The following is a 21,240-nucleotide window of genomic DNA, read 5'->3' on the forward strand; positions in this document are numbered from 1 at the left end:
AAAGTGTTTTACCCTTTTCTGAATACTTGGGAAGGCCCTGTTTTGTAATCCTATTGATAAATTCTTAATTACAGGCCTCGGATTCAGTGGGAGCTTACAGAAGCGCAGCTTCTGAACCTTTCCGGGAGTGCCGCCTTCTCCTGAGAGTTCCACCTCCTTGTCCATTGAATAGTAGGTACAGCTGCATAACAATCCCTGGATGAGCTCCACCACCTATTTTTCTACAAAATGACCTCTGATTACAAAGTTATTCACCCAACAAATTGAGGCCTTTAAGGATTAATGAGAGGAAAAAACAAGCTGAAAATCTCCCATCCTTAGGATTTAAAGCTTCAAAGAGAACTATTAATTAAAATAAATTTTACATAATCTACCATGTTAAAGTTAGTAATGGCAAAATATCCAATATCTCTTAATAAAAATCATATACCCTTCCCCTTTCATAACTTAACTTTTGCAACAATTTTCACTGCTGCAGCTCAAGGTGGTTTATAAAATATAAAAATCAAACAAAATGCAAACCAAAAACTGACTGGAGCATGCCATGCCTTTCCATAATGCAGAGAGTGGATTACAAAGGTAGAAGACAATGCAGTAAAACAAATGGTGCAGTAGAATATAACCCTATTCAGTTATGGAAGCATCCTAAACTATTCTAATCCCTTTATAAAAATGCAGTCCTGAACAGTCCTGTTTTTTTTTCAAATGTGTATACCACCTTTATTGGAACCCAAAGCAGCTTACATTATCCACCTCTCATCCATTGAATCCTTCAGCAACCCTATGAGGTAGGGTAAATTGAGGGGGTAAGACTGACCCAAGGTCACCCAGCAAGCTTCCATGGAAGGCTTCAGTTTCCCAGTTCCTAATCCACTCTAACCACTCCTCTGCGCTGGCTTTGCACCTATGCATTCTACGGAGGCGACCAGTGGAAGTCCAGTGGTCCCCGGATGTAGCTCCGCAAATACGGTCCGCTAATCAAGATCTGTGGAGGGAAGTTTAACTGGCCAGGATTGGACCTGGCCAGACTGAGGGTTGTTCCAGGATACGTATATATTCGGGACCTGCCCCCCCCCCCCCCCCCTGGTTGCCTTGCCTTGTGATGTACTCGCTAATAAAGCATGTTGCCTTCAACACGTCTGGTCACTCAGTACATTACAATGTCACAAAACCCGTGATATCCTGCAAACTTTTAAGTAACCGCCTTTTTAGTTTACAAAGCAATAGCAGCATCACTGTTGCTAAAACAAACAGGAGCGGCACTTTACAGTTTCAGTTCCAGCATAAGTTTTTGTAGGCCGAAGAAATGGGCTCTAATCCACAAAAGGCTGAAATAAAAATGTTTTAGTATGTAGTACCGCGACAGTCCTTTTTGTTTTCACAAACTTTAAAGCCCATCCCGGCTGAACTACATTTCCCAGAAGGCTTAGCTACACGACTGTTCTTTGGACTTTAATCAGAAAGGTCAAATTGCAAAAAAAATAATAATTGTTGCAGCGTTTTGGAAAGAGGACTAGAGTCCTTCTGCAACTGCAAAGAGCCGAGATGGCAGCGAAGATTGTGGTTTTGCCTTCTCCTGTGTGCCTTTACGACGACCCCATTCAGGTTAAAGTCGAGGGTCTCTCTGCACAGCAGGCTGTCACTCTCCGAGCATGGCTGCAAGATGAAACGGCAGAGCTCTTCCAGTCTTTCGCTTACTACAGAGCCGACGGCAACGGAGAGCTGGACCTGACGGACGCCGCATCCCTGGGCGGGAGCTATTCTGGGGTGGAGCCGATGGGACTGCTCTGGTCTCTGGAGCCCAAGACCCCCTTTAAACGGTTGGCGAAGAGGAACGTGCTCACCCCTTTGTACGTCACTTACGAAGTGTACGAGGGTCACGGGGTCAGCGGCCAACTCCTGGGCCGGTGCGTCACTGAGAGGCGATTCCTGGCCGAGGGGGTGACAAGGATCTCTGTGCGAGAAGGCCGCCTCAAAGCCACGCTCTTTCTGCCCGCCGGTGAGTTTTTTCAGTTCACACTGGGAAGGGAATCATGCTGTCCCACAGGCTTCCAGTGAGCTATGGCGACTCACCTGCAAGTATTCCACTTCCCACCTACTGGTTTCATTCTGAGAGATGTGTCCCAAGAGAAGAAAACAAGGCCAGACACTAGGCACTTTCACACGTGCTTAAATTAGTAATTTAGTTTCAATCCACTTCATTTACCCTTTGCAAGTGGATTTTGTCATTTCACACAGTAAAATCCAGTTGCAAAGCGCTTTGGAATTGAAAGCGACAGTGACTCATATCCTTGGTAATGGAAGGGGCCAGACCTTTCCAGACTTAAATTAAACCATTTAAGGCAATTTAGGGCTGTGGCCTTATTATGGTCTGAATAGAGTTTTCACATTTGTCTTCACCATTAACTAGTGTCCATTTTGCATCACCTCTTCTCCTGCCTCATAAGTGTCCCTCATTATCCAAATGATCTTGGACACTCAGTGTGCTCTCCCTCCCCCCCCCCACACCAATGCAACAACAACAAAGGCTTGTGGCACCTTACTGCAGCGTAAGCTTCTGTGTTCTAAAGTGTACATCAGATGCATCAGATTCCAGTCAGTTAGCAGAAAAAGGAAAGTAAGTTATAACAAAGGGAGACCAAAAGGCCCAGGACACAGCTGTGCGTTCATAACAAAGCAGAAGCAGTCTGCAAAAGATCCATCACAGTTTATATAAATCTGTGTACATGGACAATGACTTTATGTACTGAGCAAATCATTAAAGTCCAAGACTGATAGGACCAAGTCTGCATATGAATTCCAGCTCAGCAGCCTCTTGCTGTAGTCTCCCAACACTGCTGATGAAGCACAGGCAGTTTGTAACCCTGTTATGCCATTCCCTTCCCTGAGTGTTTCTGCTTTTAATGTCCAGTCAGCAGGGGTCATTTTGTAGAAAAATAGGTGGTGGAGCTCATCCAGGGGTTGTTATGCAGCTGCACATACTATTCAATGGATAAGGAGGTGGAACTCTCAGAAGGAGGGGGTGGAATTCTCAGAAAGATTCAGGAGCTGCGCACCTGTGAGCTCCCACTGAATCTGAGACCTGCCAGTCAGTCTTTCCATATATTCTCTTGTGTAGAATAATGGAATAATAATGTCACCATCTACTGAAAACATGAACCCAGATACTAACTCCAGCCACAAATCTCAGTGCAATTCTGTCCCCATAGCTCCTCAAGTGGCATTGCCAGAGGACCCAACAACAGTCATTCACAGGCTCAGTCACATGCGATATCTGCTGCCATGTGCCAGCCGAGCCCTTCTGCCATTTACACTGATCAGAGGAAACAGTTGCTACACAAGAGAATAAATGGACACAAATCAGATATTAAAAATGGAAAATGCTCTGAAAACTGGGGTGGCGGACTGGGCCCCTGGACATTCAATAATGAGCTTGGAAACTGCAGTACTTCAGCAGAAATGTTTCAAAGGTAGAACACTAGTGAGCAATTACTAACTTTCCTGGAAACAATGTTGGAAGTGAAGTGAACGCTAATCAAGCTAGTTTCAGTGTAGCAGGGTTTCCACCCCTGAGAAATATTCTGCAAAAACAGCTGGTACAGATGTACACCATTGTTATCTGGATCTAGTGTGATGACCACTGACTATAATAAATTTGTGAATGAAGCAACTTAGTTGGTAAGAATGTTGGTCTGAGTTTATGCTGCTCAAAACAAGCCTCTTCCTCTTGTACATTATCTTTCCAGGCCCTGGACCATTTCCAGGACTTATTGACTTATATGGAACTGGAGGGGGTCTTGTGGAGTACAGAGCAAGCCTTCTGGCAAGTAGAGGTTTTGCTACACTGGCCCTTGCATACTTGGCCTTTGAGGATTTTCCAGCTTTCCCAGAGTTCCTTGAATTGGATTATTTCGGTGAGGCAGTAGAGTTTTTGCAGAAACAGCAGCAGGTAAGAGGCAAACTAAAATTAAAGTGTTTTTTTGTGCTTGCCAGACCTTGAATTTTCTAAAACAGAGATGTAAAAGAACTTATGCACTGGGCTTTTCACAACTCACAATAATAACATTACTGTCTTTATCACGAGACAAGAAAAGGAAGTGGAGGGAGGATTGAATAGATACCACTGAAATGCATCACAATCAACTTTTAAAATAGTTTTAGTTTGTGTGTTTTAACTGAATTACACAAGAATGAGCCTTAAAACTTTGTTGAATTCTCTCCACAAACGGAGTCTAGTTGGTATAGAAAAATACTCTCTGTTGTTCTTTCAAGCAGAAATTATGGATTCAGGTAGAGTTCACAAGCTTCATTCACAGGGCAATCCTAAACATGCCAACTCAGAATCTAATCTTATTAGTGGGGATTACTTCCAGGAAAGTGTTCTTTGAATTGCATTGTCAACAACAGTGGAGTTTTTGTGTTATAAATTACAGTAATATGTTCTAAACGCTAGAGTTTTATGGGACATACTGGGTTTTAGATAGGGTACAATGGCGAAATAATCCACTTGGAGAAAGCACACCAGATGACCACCTTTGTTTCATTTTTGTTTCAGGTTAAAGCTTTGGCAATTGGAGTTCTGGGGCTCTCTAAAGGGGCTGATATGGCCCTGGCTCTTGCAGCATTTTGGCCGGGCATTAAAGCAGCCGTCAGCATTTCTGGCACTGGTTTCAATAGTTATATCCCCCTGCGAGTGAAGGGGTTTACAATCCCTGCCCTTTCTTATAACCTGGAGAAGATGAAGGCTGTTGGTGATGCTGTGGATTTAACTGAAATCCTGGATGATCCTAGACACCCAGCTGCCTTGGAGTGCCGCATCCCAGTGGAGAAATCCTCATCCAGATTTCTTTTCTTGTCTGGGCAGGATGACAGAAATTGGCAAAGTGAGCGCTACTGCCAGGAAGCTGTTCAGCGCCTTCAGCAAAATGGATGTCATGTGGAGTTCTACTGCTATCCTGGGGCAGGGCATCTCTTGGAACCACCCTATCTGCCTTTGTGCTATGCATCTATTAACAAGACATTTTGGCTTACTATGCTCTGGGGAGGAAAATGGAGGGAACATGCAAAAGCACAGGAAGATGCCTGGCAAAGACTACAGAACTTTTTCAGACAGCATTTGCAGGATTCTAGCATCAAGAGTTATTTATAAGCTGAGGCTTTTGTGTGTTTGTGAAGGCGCTAGTTACTAATGTGAGAATAGAGCATATCTCTCTAATATTTATCTTCTGATTATTGCTCCTGCCAAGACTGCATTCTTAGGTTGGGAATAATCTGTCTATCCCACATGTTTATCCCACTCTTCCTCCAAGGGGATCAGGGTAGTGCACATGATTCTCTCTTACCAATTTTATCTTCACAATAACACTGAAAGGTAGGTTAGGTTGACTGAGATTGACTAACAAGTTTCATAGCAATGTGGGGATTTGAACCTGGATCTCCTGGAGCCAAGTTCAACACTAACCACACTGGCTGTCTAGACTCCTCTTGAGCTCTGTGGGTGCTGACTTCCAAGTATATGTGTAATATTAGGGACTTCCTCTCTAGTTGGCTTCCTCCAACTAAGGTAGCCAAACTAGCCTGGAAAAAAATGTTCTGGAACATGGAATGGGTAGGTAAAGCTTATACCAGGTGAATACCATGTGACATTATTGACCCCCTTGTCATGAAAACTTCATCCAAGGAAATTTTTTCTCCTGACAGCTGTCATGAGCCCTGACGAGGAGGAGCTGGAAGGATTAACAGACCTGGAAGAGATGCCAGCCAGTTCCTCAGCTGAACAAACAGCAGCTGGCCCATCAATCACTCTCCAGGTACCAGTGTCAGCTGTTGATGATCAATCTCCTCCAAGCTCTCCTCCTCCCATCTCAAGAGTTAGAAGCAGGCTCCGGAAAGAACTTTCAGAGCGAAGACATGAGGCACGCTGATGCTTCAGATCTCTCAGCCCTGAGTTCTAGCAGAGTCACTGCTACCCAGGGAGCAGGCTGACTGAGACTCCCCTATAGCTCCCATCCAGGACCTGGTAACCTTGTGGAAACAACAAGTCTATGCTCTGGCTTGCATCCACGCTCCTTCCTGATCCTGACCTGCTTGATTTCCTTGGCACCCTAACCTTTTGACTTTTGGACATTGACTTTTGATTCCGGTTTGATTCTGCATTGGTGACTTGGCTCCTGCTTGACTTTCTGGGCTTTGACCTTGGACTGGCTTTGGACTCCTGCCTGCCTGCATCCTGAGAACAACAGCTGACAGACAACCTTAAGAACATGAGAAAAGATCTGCCGGGATCAGACCAATAGTACATCTAGTTTAGCATTGTGTTTCACACAGGGGCCAGACAGTTACTCTGGAGGGCCAACAAAAAGGCATAGAGACCAAGGCCTTCCCTTGTTGTTGCCTCCAGGCAGTGGTAGTCAGAAGTTTAGTACTGCCTGTGGAAGTTCCCATGGCTAGTAGTCACAGAAATGGGACTTCTATGGGGTCATGTGTCACAAACGATTCAGTTTGTTTGTGTCAGACAAATCTAACTATATTCTGCTCAGCTGTTCTTCACTTTACACCAAGACTGAAGGGAAAAGTCTTGAACCACAGTTAGGTTTTACCCTGATTAACAATCTTAGTTGTTGGCTTAGAAACAAACCTCAGTTAGTGAATGCAGCCACATTCAAACATCATGACTAATAGGAGTTAGTTGTACATGTCAGCCTTCAGTCTTTGCACACTATGGAAGGGAAGAGAGGGAGTACATGAGCTAGACATGTTCACCAAGGACAAATTGGTGAACCTGTCTCCCAGCTTCTATCTCTTGATCAAGCTTTCAGCTAGATGCTCCTTCTCTAGGGGTGCCCTGCCTTCGCTCAAAGCAAGGTCAAGGACAACAAGTGTTGGAGGCTTGAATTCTGCTCTTTTGGACTAAGAAGCAGCATTGGGAGTGGGTGTGGGTTAATTGTCTGCTGTTCTATTTTTCAAAACTTAATTTCCCCATCCTACTTTCTATTAGCAAAGAAAACATATTAGTACCTAGTTGGGCCAGTAGCTTCAAGGAGGCTGTGACGGAATCGAAGGGTTAAAGTAGTAGCTGAGGACTCAAAGAGCACTGAGTCATGTGACCTGAGGGTGGGGGCCAGGTGTGCTCAGAACTCTCAGGTCTGGAGTGGGGGGTTAACTGTCAGAAAACGGTCAAAAACGGGGAGTTGGAGACAGAGTGCTGTGAAGGAGACTTCATGGGGAGGGAAGCTCTTGGTCAGCTCGGTGAAATCAGCCAGGTGGCTGTGGAGGGCATATCTCTTGGTCACGGTGCCCTCAGAGAAAGAGGAGGGTGACAAGAGAGTGTCAAGGTGGAAGACAACAGTGGTCACAGACATATTTTACACTGCTCCTAAGAACTTATAAGGTGGCAGAGGGAGAGCCGCGGGTCTGAGGGAGTCAGGAGACCTGGGGGCTGTCACACCAGTTGACTCCAGGGACCAGGCACATAAAGCCCAAAAGGCCAGCCTGAGTAAAGTTTTGGAGAAGGGAATAATAAAAGGCCTGTGAACCTTGAAAAACCTCAGTGCCCTACTGAAGGTGTCAAGCCTACAGCCTGTATATAAATTGTTATTCATAAGAAGACACAAACTATGCTCTGTATAAACATCCCATCAACCCCAGTTCACGGCTATCTGTAAATAAAGTACTGTGGTTGATTGTTTCGATCTTCAGTGCCTGTGTCTTTGGGAGAGACATCTGTTCAGCAGTGATCCCCTCATTAGCTATCAACAGGACCCCCGAGGTGACTAATATCATTATATGTCCTTGCGCAGTCACGGAAAAAGGCGGGCAATAGGCGGCCATTGCATTAAATGGTTATAGAGGCCATTTTGATTAAGGGATATACAGATCTCATCTAGCCCTGCTCCTTGATCCAGGCCCCACCTATGGTTGCTTTGAATTTTAAAAAGAAACATGCAAGAGATGCAATTGCTGATCTCCCATAAGAACATAAGAGAAGCCATGTTGGATCAGGCCAATAGCCTATCCAGTCCAACACTCTGTGTCACACAGTGGCCAAAAAAACCAAGTGCCATCAGGAGGTCCATCAGTGGGGCCAGGACACTAGAAGCCCTCCCACTGTGCCCCCCAGTGACTCATTTAGTTTGCCCTGCAGTTTACCTTTGCATTTGATATGTTTCACTTGTGTGAGGGGAGCTGTGCAAAAGGTAATATCAGCCAGTGTGAGTGGGAGGATGGCAACTGATCTCTTCAAAAACTGCCACGTGCTTATGCACTGAGGGAACAGAATATGCTTTATGTTCCAGATAGATAACCCATCCATTTCAACTCTGATCCTAAACAGTGTTCCCTCTAAGCCAAGGGCATCAAATGTGCAGCCCACAGGCCAGAGAGTAATTCACTGTAATCTTCCTTTCCCCTCTTTTGCTTCTTTCTGAGTCTGAGCTTGCTTTGGCAGGCTCTCTCAATCACTGGAGCTACAGAGCATGAGAGCATGCTTTGCCAGGCTCTCTCAATCACAGCAGAGCTACTGAGCTAAGCGTCTCTTCCTTCCATTGGCTTAGGCTCCTCTCCTCCTCATCCCCTTACTTTGCCCAATTCCCTCAATCTCAGGGACAAATACAGAGCATACTTAAGGCCAATGAAGTTTTATTCAAAGATTGAGCTTTTTGCCTTGCTACACAAAGAGAGAGAGTTTTGTTGGGTTTATTATGCAAGTGTTCTCCATGGGTGCAATTGGGTTTGCCTCCCTTTTATTACTGTATTTATGCCTTCATGATCCATTCTTTATTAGCAGGAAAGCAGTGTGAATTATGTAGGTGAGGAATAACAACAAGACTGACATGGATTAGGCTGAGAGTGTGTTTCCAAGCCATGTTCACCCAGCACATTTTCTTTGTAGACTGTGGGTTTTGAACGTAGACTTCCCAGATTGTAGGCTGATACTCATCACTATACATTGCTCTCTCTTTATTCTTGCACTTGCACATAGGAGCTGCAGTTATTTCTCTGGGGAAAGACTATAGTTTTGTAGACAAATACATAGCCCCTAGTCTGTGCCATGGTGTCTTCACATGTGCTTGACCAGCATACAAAGCAATTTATGTACAAAAGCTACCAAGTGTAGAGAGGGATTAAGGGAAAGGTCAGGGGAAAACTCTGCATGGAGGGTCAAAATAAGTGGAAGGTGATCACTGATAATATCACCTATGCAGAAGTCTTTTATATAAGATTCTAGTGAGGGAGGGACAGTAATGTAATCAATTGTGCTGCAACCCTTCTTAGAAATGAATGTAAAACCCCCAGAATGAGAAAACCTTTCCAGGCCATTTAGCCAGACCCTATTGTGTTGGATACAGAATTTGGCAAAGCAAATGCCTGCCAAGTTTGAAAAGCTATCTTTAGCTTGCCTCCTATAGGAAAAAAAAAGGTGGTAAAGACAGACAAAACGAGAAGCTCAGTTACTTTTAAACTCTCATTCCCTTTCGAATCTTAGAAATGTTTTAACTAATGCAACTAATCCTTCAGTGCTAATAACAGCCTATGATTCCCTAATATCTAACATTCTTAGTTCATTAAATGCTAGACCTAAAAATGTAAAAAAGGAAAGAAACATGAAATCTCTGCAGCCCTGGTTTGATACAGAATGTAGAGCCGTTAAAACTCTGTTGTGCAATACCTATAGATGCTACCATGACTCCGGGGCTTTGTCCTTACCATCAGAGTACTTTGATCTTCAAAATCAGTTGTCTCAGGTTATCATAAACAAAAAGAATGACTACGCTAAGCTTCAATGGGAGAAGCTATTCCAGGCCGTAATCTTAAAGAACTCTAAAAAATTCTGGTCTATTGTATCAGGTGCCCATAGAGTTGATGCCCCTTCTATGTCTGCTGTCTCACCCAATGTCTGGTACCAATATTTCTTTTCTATGTTCTCCCAAAGTACTTTATACACTTCTGGACCTTTCGAACTATCTCAGGTAGATCTTCTGGAGTGGCCCTCTGTGCCTTCTGATGAAGTTAAAGAACTAATTTCGCAATTGAAGTTAGTTAAAGCAGCAGGCCCTGATGCTATTCCTTCTGAAATCCTAAAGTTAGATTCAGATTGGTGGGCTACTCCGCTCGCATCCCTCTTTACAAGTATTGACAGAATAGGCATAATTCCTAAAGCCTAGCTCAACTCAATAGTGGTCCCAATTTATAAAAAAGGAGATCCTGCCATCCCAAATAATTACAGGTCGATTAGTCTCCTATCTACCATTGGCAAACTATATTCTAAACATCTGTTGAGTAAACTTGAACAATGGATGACACGAGAAAAAATTCTTGGTCCGGAACAACTGGGATTTTGTAAAGGCAAAACTACCCTTGATCATTGTAATACCTTGTCTCATCTAATTTCCAAATATACTATTAGGAAAAAGATGAAATTGTATGTAGCCTTTTTAGACTTAAAGGGAGCATTTGATTCAATTGACAGGGACCTGCTTTGGGCTAAACTTGAACAAACAAGTATTGATAAAAGACTTCTCATGCTTATTAAACAATTATATACTTCTAACTTTTGTCAGGTCAAATGCTCTTCATCAGGCAATCTTACGTCAAAAATCCCATTAAACAAAGGGGTTAAACAAGGCTGTGTGTTGGCCCCTTTTCTGTTTAACCTCTTACTTAATGACCTTGCTCCCTTTTTGTCAGATATTGATCATCATAGTCCTAAACTCAGTGCCAGACATGTTCCCTTACTTTTATATGCGGATGATACAGTTTTACTATCTTGTTCCAGAATTGGATTAAAACGCTTGCTTGCTCTTTGTATCACTTTCCTTAACCACAATAAGCTCCTTTTGAACTATGACAAATCTAAAATTCTTGTATTTTCCAAATCTTAGAAACCAATTAAATGGTCAATAGGTGGCAAAGAGATGGAACAAGTAAAATACTATAAATATTTAGGAATTCATTTCCAATATAACTCACTTTGGATTAATCACTGTAACTGTATAATCAAGTCAGTCAATGTTAACGTTGCAGCTATTCAGCGCTTCTTTGTCCCAGCTGCGCTAAAAATCTTTAAGGCTAAAGTGATACCACAGCTCTTATATGGGGTCCCAGTTTGGATCACAGCCTTGGACAACAACATTGAAGGTGTCCAATCAAAATTTCTACGGAAAATCCTGGCATTCCCGAAGTGCGTACCATATGCAGTTCTATGTTTAGAAACAGGGATTAATCTTGTGGAAACACAAGCATGGCTAATGTTATTTAAATATTGGTTACGGCTACATTTCTACTCTGATTCGGAGAGCCTTCTATATCAACTGCTCTCAGAATCCAGTATGTCAAATTGGTTAGTATCTATTGAGAGGAAAATTAAGTGTATGGGCATTGATATAGATTCAATTTTTATGCTATCCCTAAAAGATGCATTCTTGAATCTTGGATATCGAAATGCAAACATTATATAGCCTGGCCAACAAAACTTGCTCCCCGCTGAATTTTGAACTTCCTCTTTCTGTAGGGAAATTAGCGTCATATTTCTCCTCTCTGCAAGCACCACAACAACAGCGTGCTTTCTTGTTAACGAGAAGCAATGCATTACCATCTGCTGTTTTATTTGGCAGATTTAACAGGATTGATTACTCTGCCAGACATTGTCTTTGTAATCCCAAATGTATCAAAACTATCTCCCATGTATTATTGAATTGTCCCCTTTATGATGATATTCGTCGTACATATTTGAAAGATATTTTAGCAGGTATGTTGAGCTGTGCTGATTCAGGCAAAGTCTACAGACTTTTAAATGACACCTGCTCTGAGTTAACTTTAACGGTTGCTGAATTTCTTCAACAGGTCATGGAAATCCAACACAGACTGGCTCTGGAATGACCATATCTTATTTGTTTTATTCATTTAATTTTGTTAAACTTGAAATTACACATATTTTACTCATTTTATGTACATTAGCTCCCCTCTGTTATCCAGGATTTTATATTACTTATATTCTTATTTGTATTGCTAAATCTGTTTTATGCCAATAAAGGCTTGTTGTTGAAAAAAGCCCACAATACCCAGCAATTTCATGTTTTCCCCTTGGTCTTAGGCTCAGAGCATTGACCATGGGATTTCTGTAATGAATGCCAATAAATCAAAAGTAGGTTTGCAACTTACAGATGGATGGTCACCCGGATTCGGCCCCAAAGGAATTGGGTAGGGCATTGGAACCCATGGCTGGTTGATTGCAACAGAGCCAGCTGAAACTGAATCCATCGAGGACAGAGGTGCTGTGCCTAGGTTATAGGGGACTGGGATCAGAGATCAGGCTCCCATCCTTTGAAGGGGCTCCATTGATGGCTACATCAAGGGTGAAGAGCTTGGGGTATTTCTGGATGCCTCTCTAACCATGGAGGCCCAGGTTACCACCACTGCCAGATCGGCCTTTTTTCATCTGAGGCGGGTCAGACAGTTGGTCCCGTATCTCGACCCCCACAACCTGGCCACAGTAACTCATGCAATGGTCACTTCCAGGCTAGATTATTGTAACTCTATGTGGGGCTGTCCTTGACCCTCCTCTGGAAACTCCAGCTGGTGCAGAACGCTGCTGCACGGATGTTGACTTCATCGCCTATACGGGCACGGATCCATCCTGTGCTGCATGAACTGCACTGGCTACCCATTGAGTACCGGATCCGGTTCAAAGTGTTGGTACTTACCTTTAAAGCCCTATACAGCCAGGGGCCGACATACCTTTGGGACCGCCTCTCCCTGTATGAGCCCTGTAGATCCTTATGATCAGCAAACCAACAACTTTTGGTAATACCCGATCCCAAAGACGTCCATCTGGCCTCTGCCTGGTGGAATGAGCTCCCCCTGGAGATCCGGGCCCTGTGGGATCTGCTTCAATTCCGCAGGGCCTATAAAACAGAGTTCTTTCGCCAGGCTTTCAGCTGAGGCAGTGGGCGTCACTTGTTATCGGCCTCCTCCCCTCATTCCAACCCAGCGCTACAAGATCTGCTGGACCTGGACAATAGGTCACATCTGTGAGGCAGAATCTGCCATCTTAGTCTGTCTAATTTTAGATTTTATATATTTTAAACTGGTCTTTTACTGTTTTTACTGTTGACTGTTTTTATGATGTAACCTACCCTGAGCATGTTCTACAGGAAGGAAGGGCTAAAAATCGAATAAAATAAAATAAAAATAAAAAATACACACCTGATCAGCATACTCAAGATAGCTACAGCAAAGACATCGTCTCCAGTTTTTGATGTAATAATTTAGAGCAAGAGATGTCAGTTATCAGAAACTGTTAAACAAAATATTGCAAGAGTGCTAATGTTTTAAGCATGTTGTATTTTAAGTAAAAAAATCTCTAATTGTGTTTGTGTCCTTTATTTTATCAAATTTATATCCCGCCCTCCCTGATGGGCTCAGGGCGGCTAACAACAACAAATTAAACCACATAAACATTTAAAACCAAATAAATAATAAAATCATTCATACAATTTACAATTCTAAAACTAAGATGTGCATTTCTAATTTCTCTGATGTTCTTGTTTCAGTTTTAAAATTATAAAATTCAGTGGGATTGTCGGTGCTGTGGAATAATAGCTAAAAGATAAAGGCAAGCACCAGTCATTTTTTGACTCCGGCATGATGTTGCTTTCACAATGTTTTCATGACAGACTTTTTACAGAGTGGTTTGCCATTGCCTTCCCCACTCATCTACACTTCCCCCCAGCAAGCTGGGTACTCATTTTACTGACCTCGGAAGGATGGAAGGCTGGGTCAACCTGGAGCTGGCTACCTGAACCAGCTTCCGCTGGGATCGAACTCGGGTCATGAGCAGAGGGCTCTGACCGTTAAAAACAAGTTTAAATAATTTGGTTTTACAGGCCCTGCGGAACTGTGGCAGGTCCCGCAGGGCCCTGATGTCTTTGGGGAGGGCATTCCACAAAGCAAGGGCTCTTACTTAGAATGCTCTGACTCTAGTGCTGGACAGTCAAGCCTCTTTCGGTCCAGGGATCTTAAGGAGATTTTGAGACCCTGAATGGAGTGCTCTTATAAAGTTTATAGCTCTGCTATCTGGCATTACATTTTTTGACACTCATGGCCTGACTTGACAAGGTCTCATTTATATCAGATATGGCCTTTACAACAAATGAGTTCGACACACCTCCTCTGAGCTGTGCAGGTGCGTGGATGCTCATTGACACTGGAAGCCCTGCTCAGCAGTAATCTGGAGCCACATAGGGTGTTGATCTGCCCATTGCCCATGTAAAGATTACAGCAGGATGTGAACTGTTCCACTCAGTAATGAAAAAAGAAAAAAAAAAAGGAATATTGATTCTAAACTGAAGCTAAATAACATGGTTGTTTAATATTAAATCATTTTTTGGGGAGGGGGACAGAGTGAGAGGAGGAAAAGTGGGACAATCCCAGAAATATTGAAGAAATGCCACTAAAATATCACAGGATACCAAACTTGTAACTTTGTTGAGATTTAATAAACTTGTGTAATGAGGAGTTAAGAACATAAGAGAAGCCCTCCTTGATCAGACTGGTAGTCTATCTAGTCCAGAATCCTGTCTCACATATTGACCAACCAGTTCCTATGGAGGTCCAACAACAGGGCATAGAGGTTGAGGAATTCTCAATGCTGACGTCTGATGTTTACTGCCTCAGAATTTGGAGGTTCCCTTTAGTCACCATGGCAACTGATAGATCAGGGGTGGCCAAACTTGCTTAATGTAAGAGGCACATAGAATAAACAGATGTTTGAGAGCCGCAAGATGTGAATGTCAGATGTTTGAGAGCAGCAAGGCAGGCAGGCAAATCAATGGGGTGGAGAGGTAGAGGTAGAAAGTAACTAACTTTAATGCATTCTCCAAGCCAACGGTTGGCTTGGCCTGGAGAAGTGATTTAAAGAGACAAATGCCTTCTCCAGCCAACAGGGTGGTGGGAGCTTAAAGATTCACACAATATGTGTGAAAGAGCCACATGTGGCTCCCAAGCCACAGGTTGGCCACCCTTGTGATAGACCTATCCTCTGTTAATCTGTTTAATCCTCCTTTAAGGCTGCCTATGCCTGTGCCATCAGTGCCACCATCACTACATTCTCTTGACAGCAAATTTCACATTTTAATTACTGTGTAAAGAAGGATTTCCTTTGGTCTAACCTGAATTTACTGCCCACCAGCTTCATTGGAAGACCTCAAATTCTAGTATTTTGGAACAGGGAGAAAAAGTTTTCTTTGTCAACTCTTTCTACTCAATGCATAATTTTATAAACCTCTATCATGTCCTCCCTTAGTCATCTATTTTCTAAACTGAAAAGTCCCAGACTGATTCCACATTTGGCGTTTGCCTCCCTTTCGGTGCGGGGTTGTTCCATGCGGGTTTGATTTTCCGATTCCGCACTAGAGGATTTCTCCCGGATTCAATTTCCAATCTGCTCCGTGTGTTCTGATTCTGCATTGCTGTTCCTCCCAGAGTTTCCCCCACATCTTTGTACGTTTCCCCCCCTTTTTTTTACATGCATGCATTTTTGCATTACAATGCGATCATTTTTTTAAAAAGAAAAGCATGTTTGTTTGCGTTACAATGTAATACCCGAGGCATAATCTAGGCAAAGTCACATGTTTGCATGTCGCCCTGCCATTGGCAGCTTATCTAAGCACTGGGAAATCTGAGCTGGTGAGCCACCATTTTTATTTAATGATCTTCCACGTGCTGTTTGCATGCATGATGGATGATTGCCGGTTTAGACAACTATCCCAAATCAGCGCAGTGCTCCAATTGATACTCCTCACCTTGAATGCAGTGACTAGAGCCCTGGCAGGATATTCAGCCCGCTCATGTAAAAGAAGGCAGCATCTCTGGCATCTCTGCTCTTCATCGTCATCGCTCCCTCTCCCATGTCTTGGCTGCCTTACTGTTGCCCACAGGCAGAGATTGCAGAGATGGCATGCGCTTGCTGGGCTGTGCTTCCCACGGCAATACTGGATATTCCCCAGAAGAATAGATTGGTGGGAGAATTTTGTTCTGCAAGTGTGGAGCGACAAGCAATGGGGGGAATCAAGATCTCATGAGCCCTTTAATCACGCTGAGGCCACCGCCATCACTCGCCCCCCTGGTTTAAAGCAGAAAATGGTGTTTCGATCTCAGTGGTTCAGTAATACACACATTGAATGTTAAGCACACCGTTTTCCATTAAAAGCAGTACCAAATTACAAACCGCTACGTGATTGTGGGGGGGGAGATATATGTTGAGGGCTGAAAGGAGATCATTTCCCCAACCTATCAACAGAAGCAAATTCCCGTTTGAAGCCATACAGGTGGTGGTGGGGGGAATTTTGATAAAAGTGGTGTTTGTGCAACATCTTTAAGGTAGTTTGTGTTACATCGCTATTTATTGTGTTTCATTGTAATGATCTCATTTTTTTTAAAAAAAGAATTATAACGAGTGATTTCAATGGGAGGGGGGTGAAAGTTATGAGTGACCAAATAGCATGGCGGAATCGTGGCCTAATGGAGGACAGTAGTAAAGTGATCTCTCTTCATCCCACAATGCAATACCAAAGCTTACATGTTCTTTCCTGCCAGACCATCAATAGCATCTGATTGGCCAGCATATGGTGTTTGACATGCTCATTGGCTGGTTTGGGACTGCAAGGCACAGGATTCTCAAATGTGAAGGTGGGGGAATCTGTTCTCGTGGGCCTTTACTCATGCTGAGGCGAGCACCATCAATCACCCCCATGGTCTAATACAGAAAATGGCGGATTGTTTTCAATGGATGTGCAAGCGCAGGAAAAACACAATACATAATACACGTAGAATGTTGAGCACCGAATCACAAACAGCAACATGACTTCCCTTTTTTGGTGGACAGTTTCTGGTGAGGGATGAAAGGAGACGCTTTCCCAAACAATGAAACATGATCAAATTCACTTGGAACACCACAAAGAATGGGAGCAGATGGAAGCATAGGATGTGTTCATAGGATGCAGAAAAAGAAGAAAATTGCGTTACATCGTCATACATTGTAATGTAACATGAATTAGATTTCTTTTTTTTAAAAAAAAATTGATAAATTTCAAAGGGAGGAAAATTAAGCAAATATGACGAAATAACTGGGCGGAATCATGAGCGTGGAATTATGTGGGTGTGTTCTACTGATGTGGGAGCTTGACAATGCATTTGTATGAGTTCCACACAGAAATCTCAAGCCCCGAGTCTGGATCAAAAATAAACTTCTCGGAAAATGAGGATCTCCTTGGCGTGGGGCGACACTGGTTTAGAGGTGGGTCAGACTGCTGCGGCGAATCAAAAGATGCGGAAACCGACATCTGCCCCGGGGGAAACACAGCCGTGAAGCTGGAGCAAAGGCTAATGCAGAATAAGCTCCAGACTCTTTAGCCTTTCCTTACAGGGAAGGTGTTCCAGTCTCCTAATAATCTTGGTTGCCCTCCTCTGTACTTTTTCCATTTCTGTGATGCCCTTTTTGAGATACAGTGACCAGAATTGTAAAATAGTATTCCAAATGAGGCTGAATCATAGCTCTGTACAAGGACATCATAATATTAACTGTTTTATTTCTAATCCCTTTCCTAATAATCCCCAATATAAGAGTCTGCCTTTTTCACCACTGAAGCACCCTGGATTGACACATCCACTAGGCTATCTACGACCCCAAGAGCTTTTTTCCCTCTCAGTCACAGAAAGTTCAGACCCCATTTGCCTATACTTGAAGTTGGGATTTTTTGTCCCACCTATGCCTTGGTAACAGCCAGACTAGATTACTGTTCTACATAGGGCTGCCATGGAAAATGATTCAGAAACTTCAGGGCTTCAAAACATGGCTGCAAGAGTCCTTACGGGGATGCACTGGACCAGGTCTTTTTTGGTAGAAAAAGCCCAGCAGGAACTCATTTGCATATTAGGCCATGCCCCCTGACACCCAGCCAGCTGGGACTGCATTCCTGTGTGTTCCTCTTAAAAAAATGCCCTGCACTGGACCAATCACATGAAGGTGATTCTACTTCAGCTGCACTGACTTCCATGGCTCTGGGCTCAACTGTAGGAGCTGGTTTTATTTACTTCATTTATACTTTGCCTTTCTCCCAGAGGATAAAACACAATTAAAGTAATAAAGACAATAAAACTACTTAAATTCACAAATGTTGAAACTCTAAAAAATTCACTTTATAAAAATGCTGTTTCCATTTCACACATTCCACAGAATGAAAGTAGTGTGGAAGTCTTCTTGATTTCATCAGATCACTTCTGAAGTTGTGTATTGCTTGAGTACAGAGTGTCTAAAAGGCTGCCTCCACACATTATCATCCTGCCTGGTTCTGAGTTCCATGCACAATGCCTTCCCAGGGGCCTGGGATCAGTGGAAGGGCCTTTTCAGTGGCTGCACTCAGCCTGTGGAATTCTAAGTATTCATTTATAGATAGCCTTTGAAATAATAATAATACATTTTATTTATATCCCGCCCGCCCCACCGGAGCAGGCTCAGGGCGGCTCACAACATATTAATCCATTATACAATAAAATCATACAATTCAATAGTTATACATTATAAAACCAACATTTAAAACATTTCTATTTAATAATAATACATTTTATTTATTTTTAACCATATGTTAGCCACAGGGGACAAGTAGGAGGCCAAAATGGGGGCCACACTCCCTTCTGCTGCTGCTCCCTTCTGCCCCCCTTTTCCTGATGGAGTTTTGATGAACTGGCTGAAGAGAAAGGAGGCACTGCTGTGCTGCTCCTCAAAGGCAGTGCTCTAGGAATGATGGAAGGTCTCTGGGATGTGCAGCCTTCCAGGGCAGTGGTCCATTAGTATTTCTGTCCCTGGTCAGTCATCTTGTGAACAAAAAGCTGTAAGTCATCAGTCTGCCATAATCAAAAAATTCTTACAGAACACAACAATCCATCTATCTTCCTATCACATTTCTCTCTCCCCCCCAAGAAACTCAAGGCAACATATATAGTTCTTTCCTCCCCTTTTCATCCTCAAAATGAGCCTGTGAGGTAAATTAGGCTGAGAAACTGTGATAGGGTTGCCAGGTCTGTGTTGGAAAATACCTGGAGAATTTGGAGGTGGATCCAGGTGGAGTATGGGGAAGGGAGGAACCTCAGCATGGTATAATGTCACAGAGTCCACCCTTCAAAACAGTCATTTTCTCCAGAGGAGATGGTCTCTGCTAGCTGGAGATCAGTTGTAAAAGCGGGGTTTTTCCAGATCCCATCTGGAGACTGGCAACCCTAGGCCCAAGTTCACACCCAGCAAGGTTTATGGCAACGTGGGTCTTCCAGATGTGCAGTTTCAGAGAAATAAAATGGGGGGGGGAAATCTCTCATATTCTTCTAGGATTAGTTTCCATTCTATTAGGAAAGCTGCCTTCGGATAGGAATCACAACCTAAAATTGCCTGTTTCAAGTGTATGAGTCCGCAGTAACACCAATATGTTGGCAATGTGGATGAAGAGAGGTTACACCTAGCACTTCAGTACTGAAACACTTCATTTCCTTTTGCTTCATAGCACTAGCATGACCCTCCTTTGAGTAAATGGTCTGATTCCTAACAGTGTCAGAGCTGAGTAATCTATGTCCTAGTGAGCTTTGTCACTTAGCAAGGTTTTTAAGAAAAAAATAGTTATGTTCACACATATGCTACTTTCCCTAGAACTACAGGTGTTTACTACACTTAGTTGATACCAATTTCAGTTGAAACCTTAATGAACATCATTAAGAAGGTGCAGAGGACTATAGAGTAGATGATGGAAAGTGTGACATTTTGCAGAGAACAGTCAGAATGTTAAATATCAGTAGACAAAAGTAAATATTGAGAAACACAAAAAACCCAGAAAACACATTATCACTGCTATTGCTACTAAATTCTTCTTGTCTCTTGTAAAAAGTGGGCTGGGCTGGGAGGGAATGCCCTTGGTATTGAACAGCATCAACACAATCTTTAGTTGTCTGTGTAACACACTAGGAGAGGGATATTCAACTTGGCACCTATTGGTGCATTTCATCTGCTAGTAAGAATAAACAAAGCCAGTAAAAAATCACTGGCTGAGTTTGAAGTTAGGATATGGCACCCTTGGGTTGCTTAGTGACCCTTAAATATGAAATAATTTTGAAATAGCTGACATGTCTCAAGGAGAACTTGATTTTGTTTCCAATAAAAGTATATTGGCCTTTTTGGTAAAGAAGGTTTTGCTTTGATTTTCTGCTAACTGAAAAATAAAAAGAACATGCATTGAAAAATAATAGTGCAAATTATTTGAAGGAGCAAGAGACCTTTGGACAGCTGGAGGAGCCAGAGGATCAAAGGTCATGGCCAGGGATGTATTACAGTAAGACCAGGAATTAATGCAGCAAAAACCAACTGCCATGAGAAAAGAATTCCAAAATTTATCAACAATAGTTGCCAGAACTATTATCTTACAGCAAGCTATTTTTGATCAAATATGCATTCATACATATTAATAAAATATCCTTAAATGCTCCATGTGCTGAATGCAATAATGCTTATAACAATCTAGCAATGCAAACATAAGAGGTGCCCTGCTGGATCAGATCAGCATCTTGTTTCCTATCATGCAGACAAATTGTCCTGGCCTGACATTGCTTCCTAGTACCAGTGCCTCTGGATATAGAAGTTCCTTTCAGTATTTTTGGCTATTAACCATAAATGTACCTGTCTTCCATGAGTCTGTCTACTTTTCAAAACTATTTATGCTGGTTAGGATGGGGAAAAGATTAAAAAGGAGAGATAGTGGCTTGTCTGAGGCTGCCTGTAGAGTTCAACGCTAAGGCAAGATTTAAGTGCTATTAGCCACTGCAGCATAGCATGAGAAAAAAGTTTATCTCATCTAAAAAACTTAGTGCTTCTCCGTCCTTAATGGTGGTCCATGATAAGTTTGGAAGGGACATGATACAGCTAAGCAGGATTAGTCTGGGTAGTGCCTGAATGAGGGACTTTTTGAGAAGTCACCATATACTGCCTCAGATTGCATAGCAAAAAAAAAAAGCAGAATACAAATGAAAAAAAAATAATGTATTTTCTTTTGTGTTAATGGTTAAGAACATAAGCAGAGCCCTGCGTGAGGCATCTAGTCTAGCATTCTGTTTCATACAGCAGACAACCAATTGCCCTGGAGAATCAACAGAAGAGTCACAGAGACCAAGGCCTTACCCTGATGTTGCCTCCCAGCACTGGGCTTC

The 21,240-nt window shown here is 42.8% G+C and overlaps 1 protein-coding gene across 1 annotated transcript; it reads left to right on the forward strand.

Annotated features, from left to right (window-relative positions):
* The first annotated feature begins 1,440 nt into the window (after nt 1-1,440).
* On the forward strand, nt 1,441-5,215 carry LOC132589788 (acyl-coenzyme A thioesterase 1-like). Its single transcript, XM_060262524.1, has 3 exons — nt 1,441-1,999; nt 3,747-3,949; nt 4,556-5,215. Exons 1-3 carry the CDS (start codon nt 1,546-1,548, stop codon nt 5,147-5,149), a joined length of 1,251 nt encoding a protein of 416 aa, XP_060118507.1. The 5' UTR covers nt 1,441-1,545; the 3' UTR covers nt 5,150-5,215.
* The last annotated feature ends 16,025 nt before the right edge of the window (nt 5,216-21,240 follow it).

This window comes from Heteronotia binoei, chromosome 21, assembly GCF_032191835.1.
Source record: "Heteronotia binoei isolate CCM8104 ecotype False Entrance Well chromosome 21, APGP_CSIRO_Hbin_v1, whole genome shotgun sequence".
Taxonomy (NCBI): domain Eukaryota; kingdom Metazoa; phylum Chordata; class Lepidosauria; order Squamata; family Gekkonidae; genus Heteronotia; species Heteronotia binoei.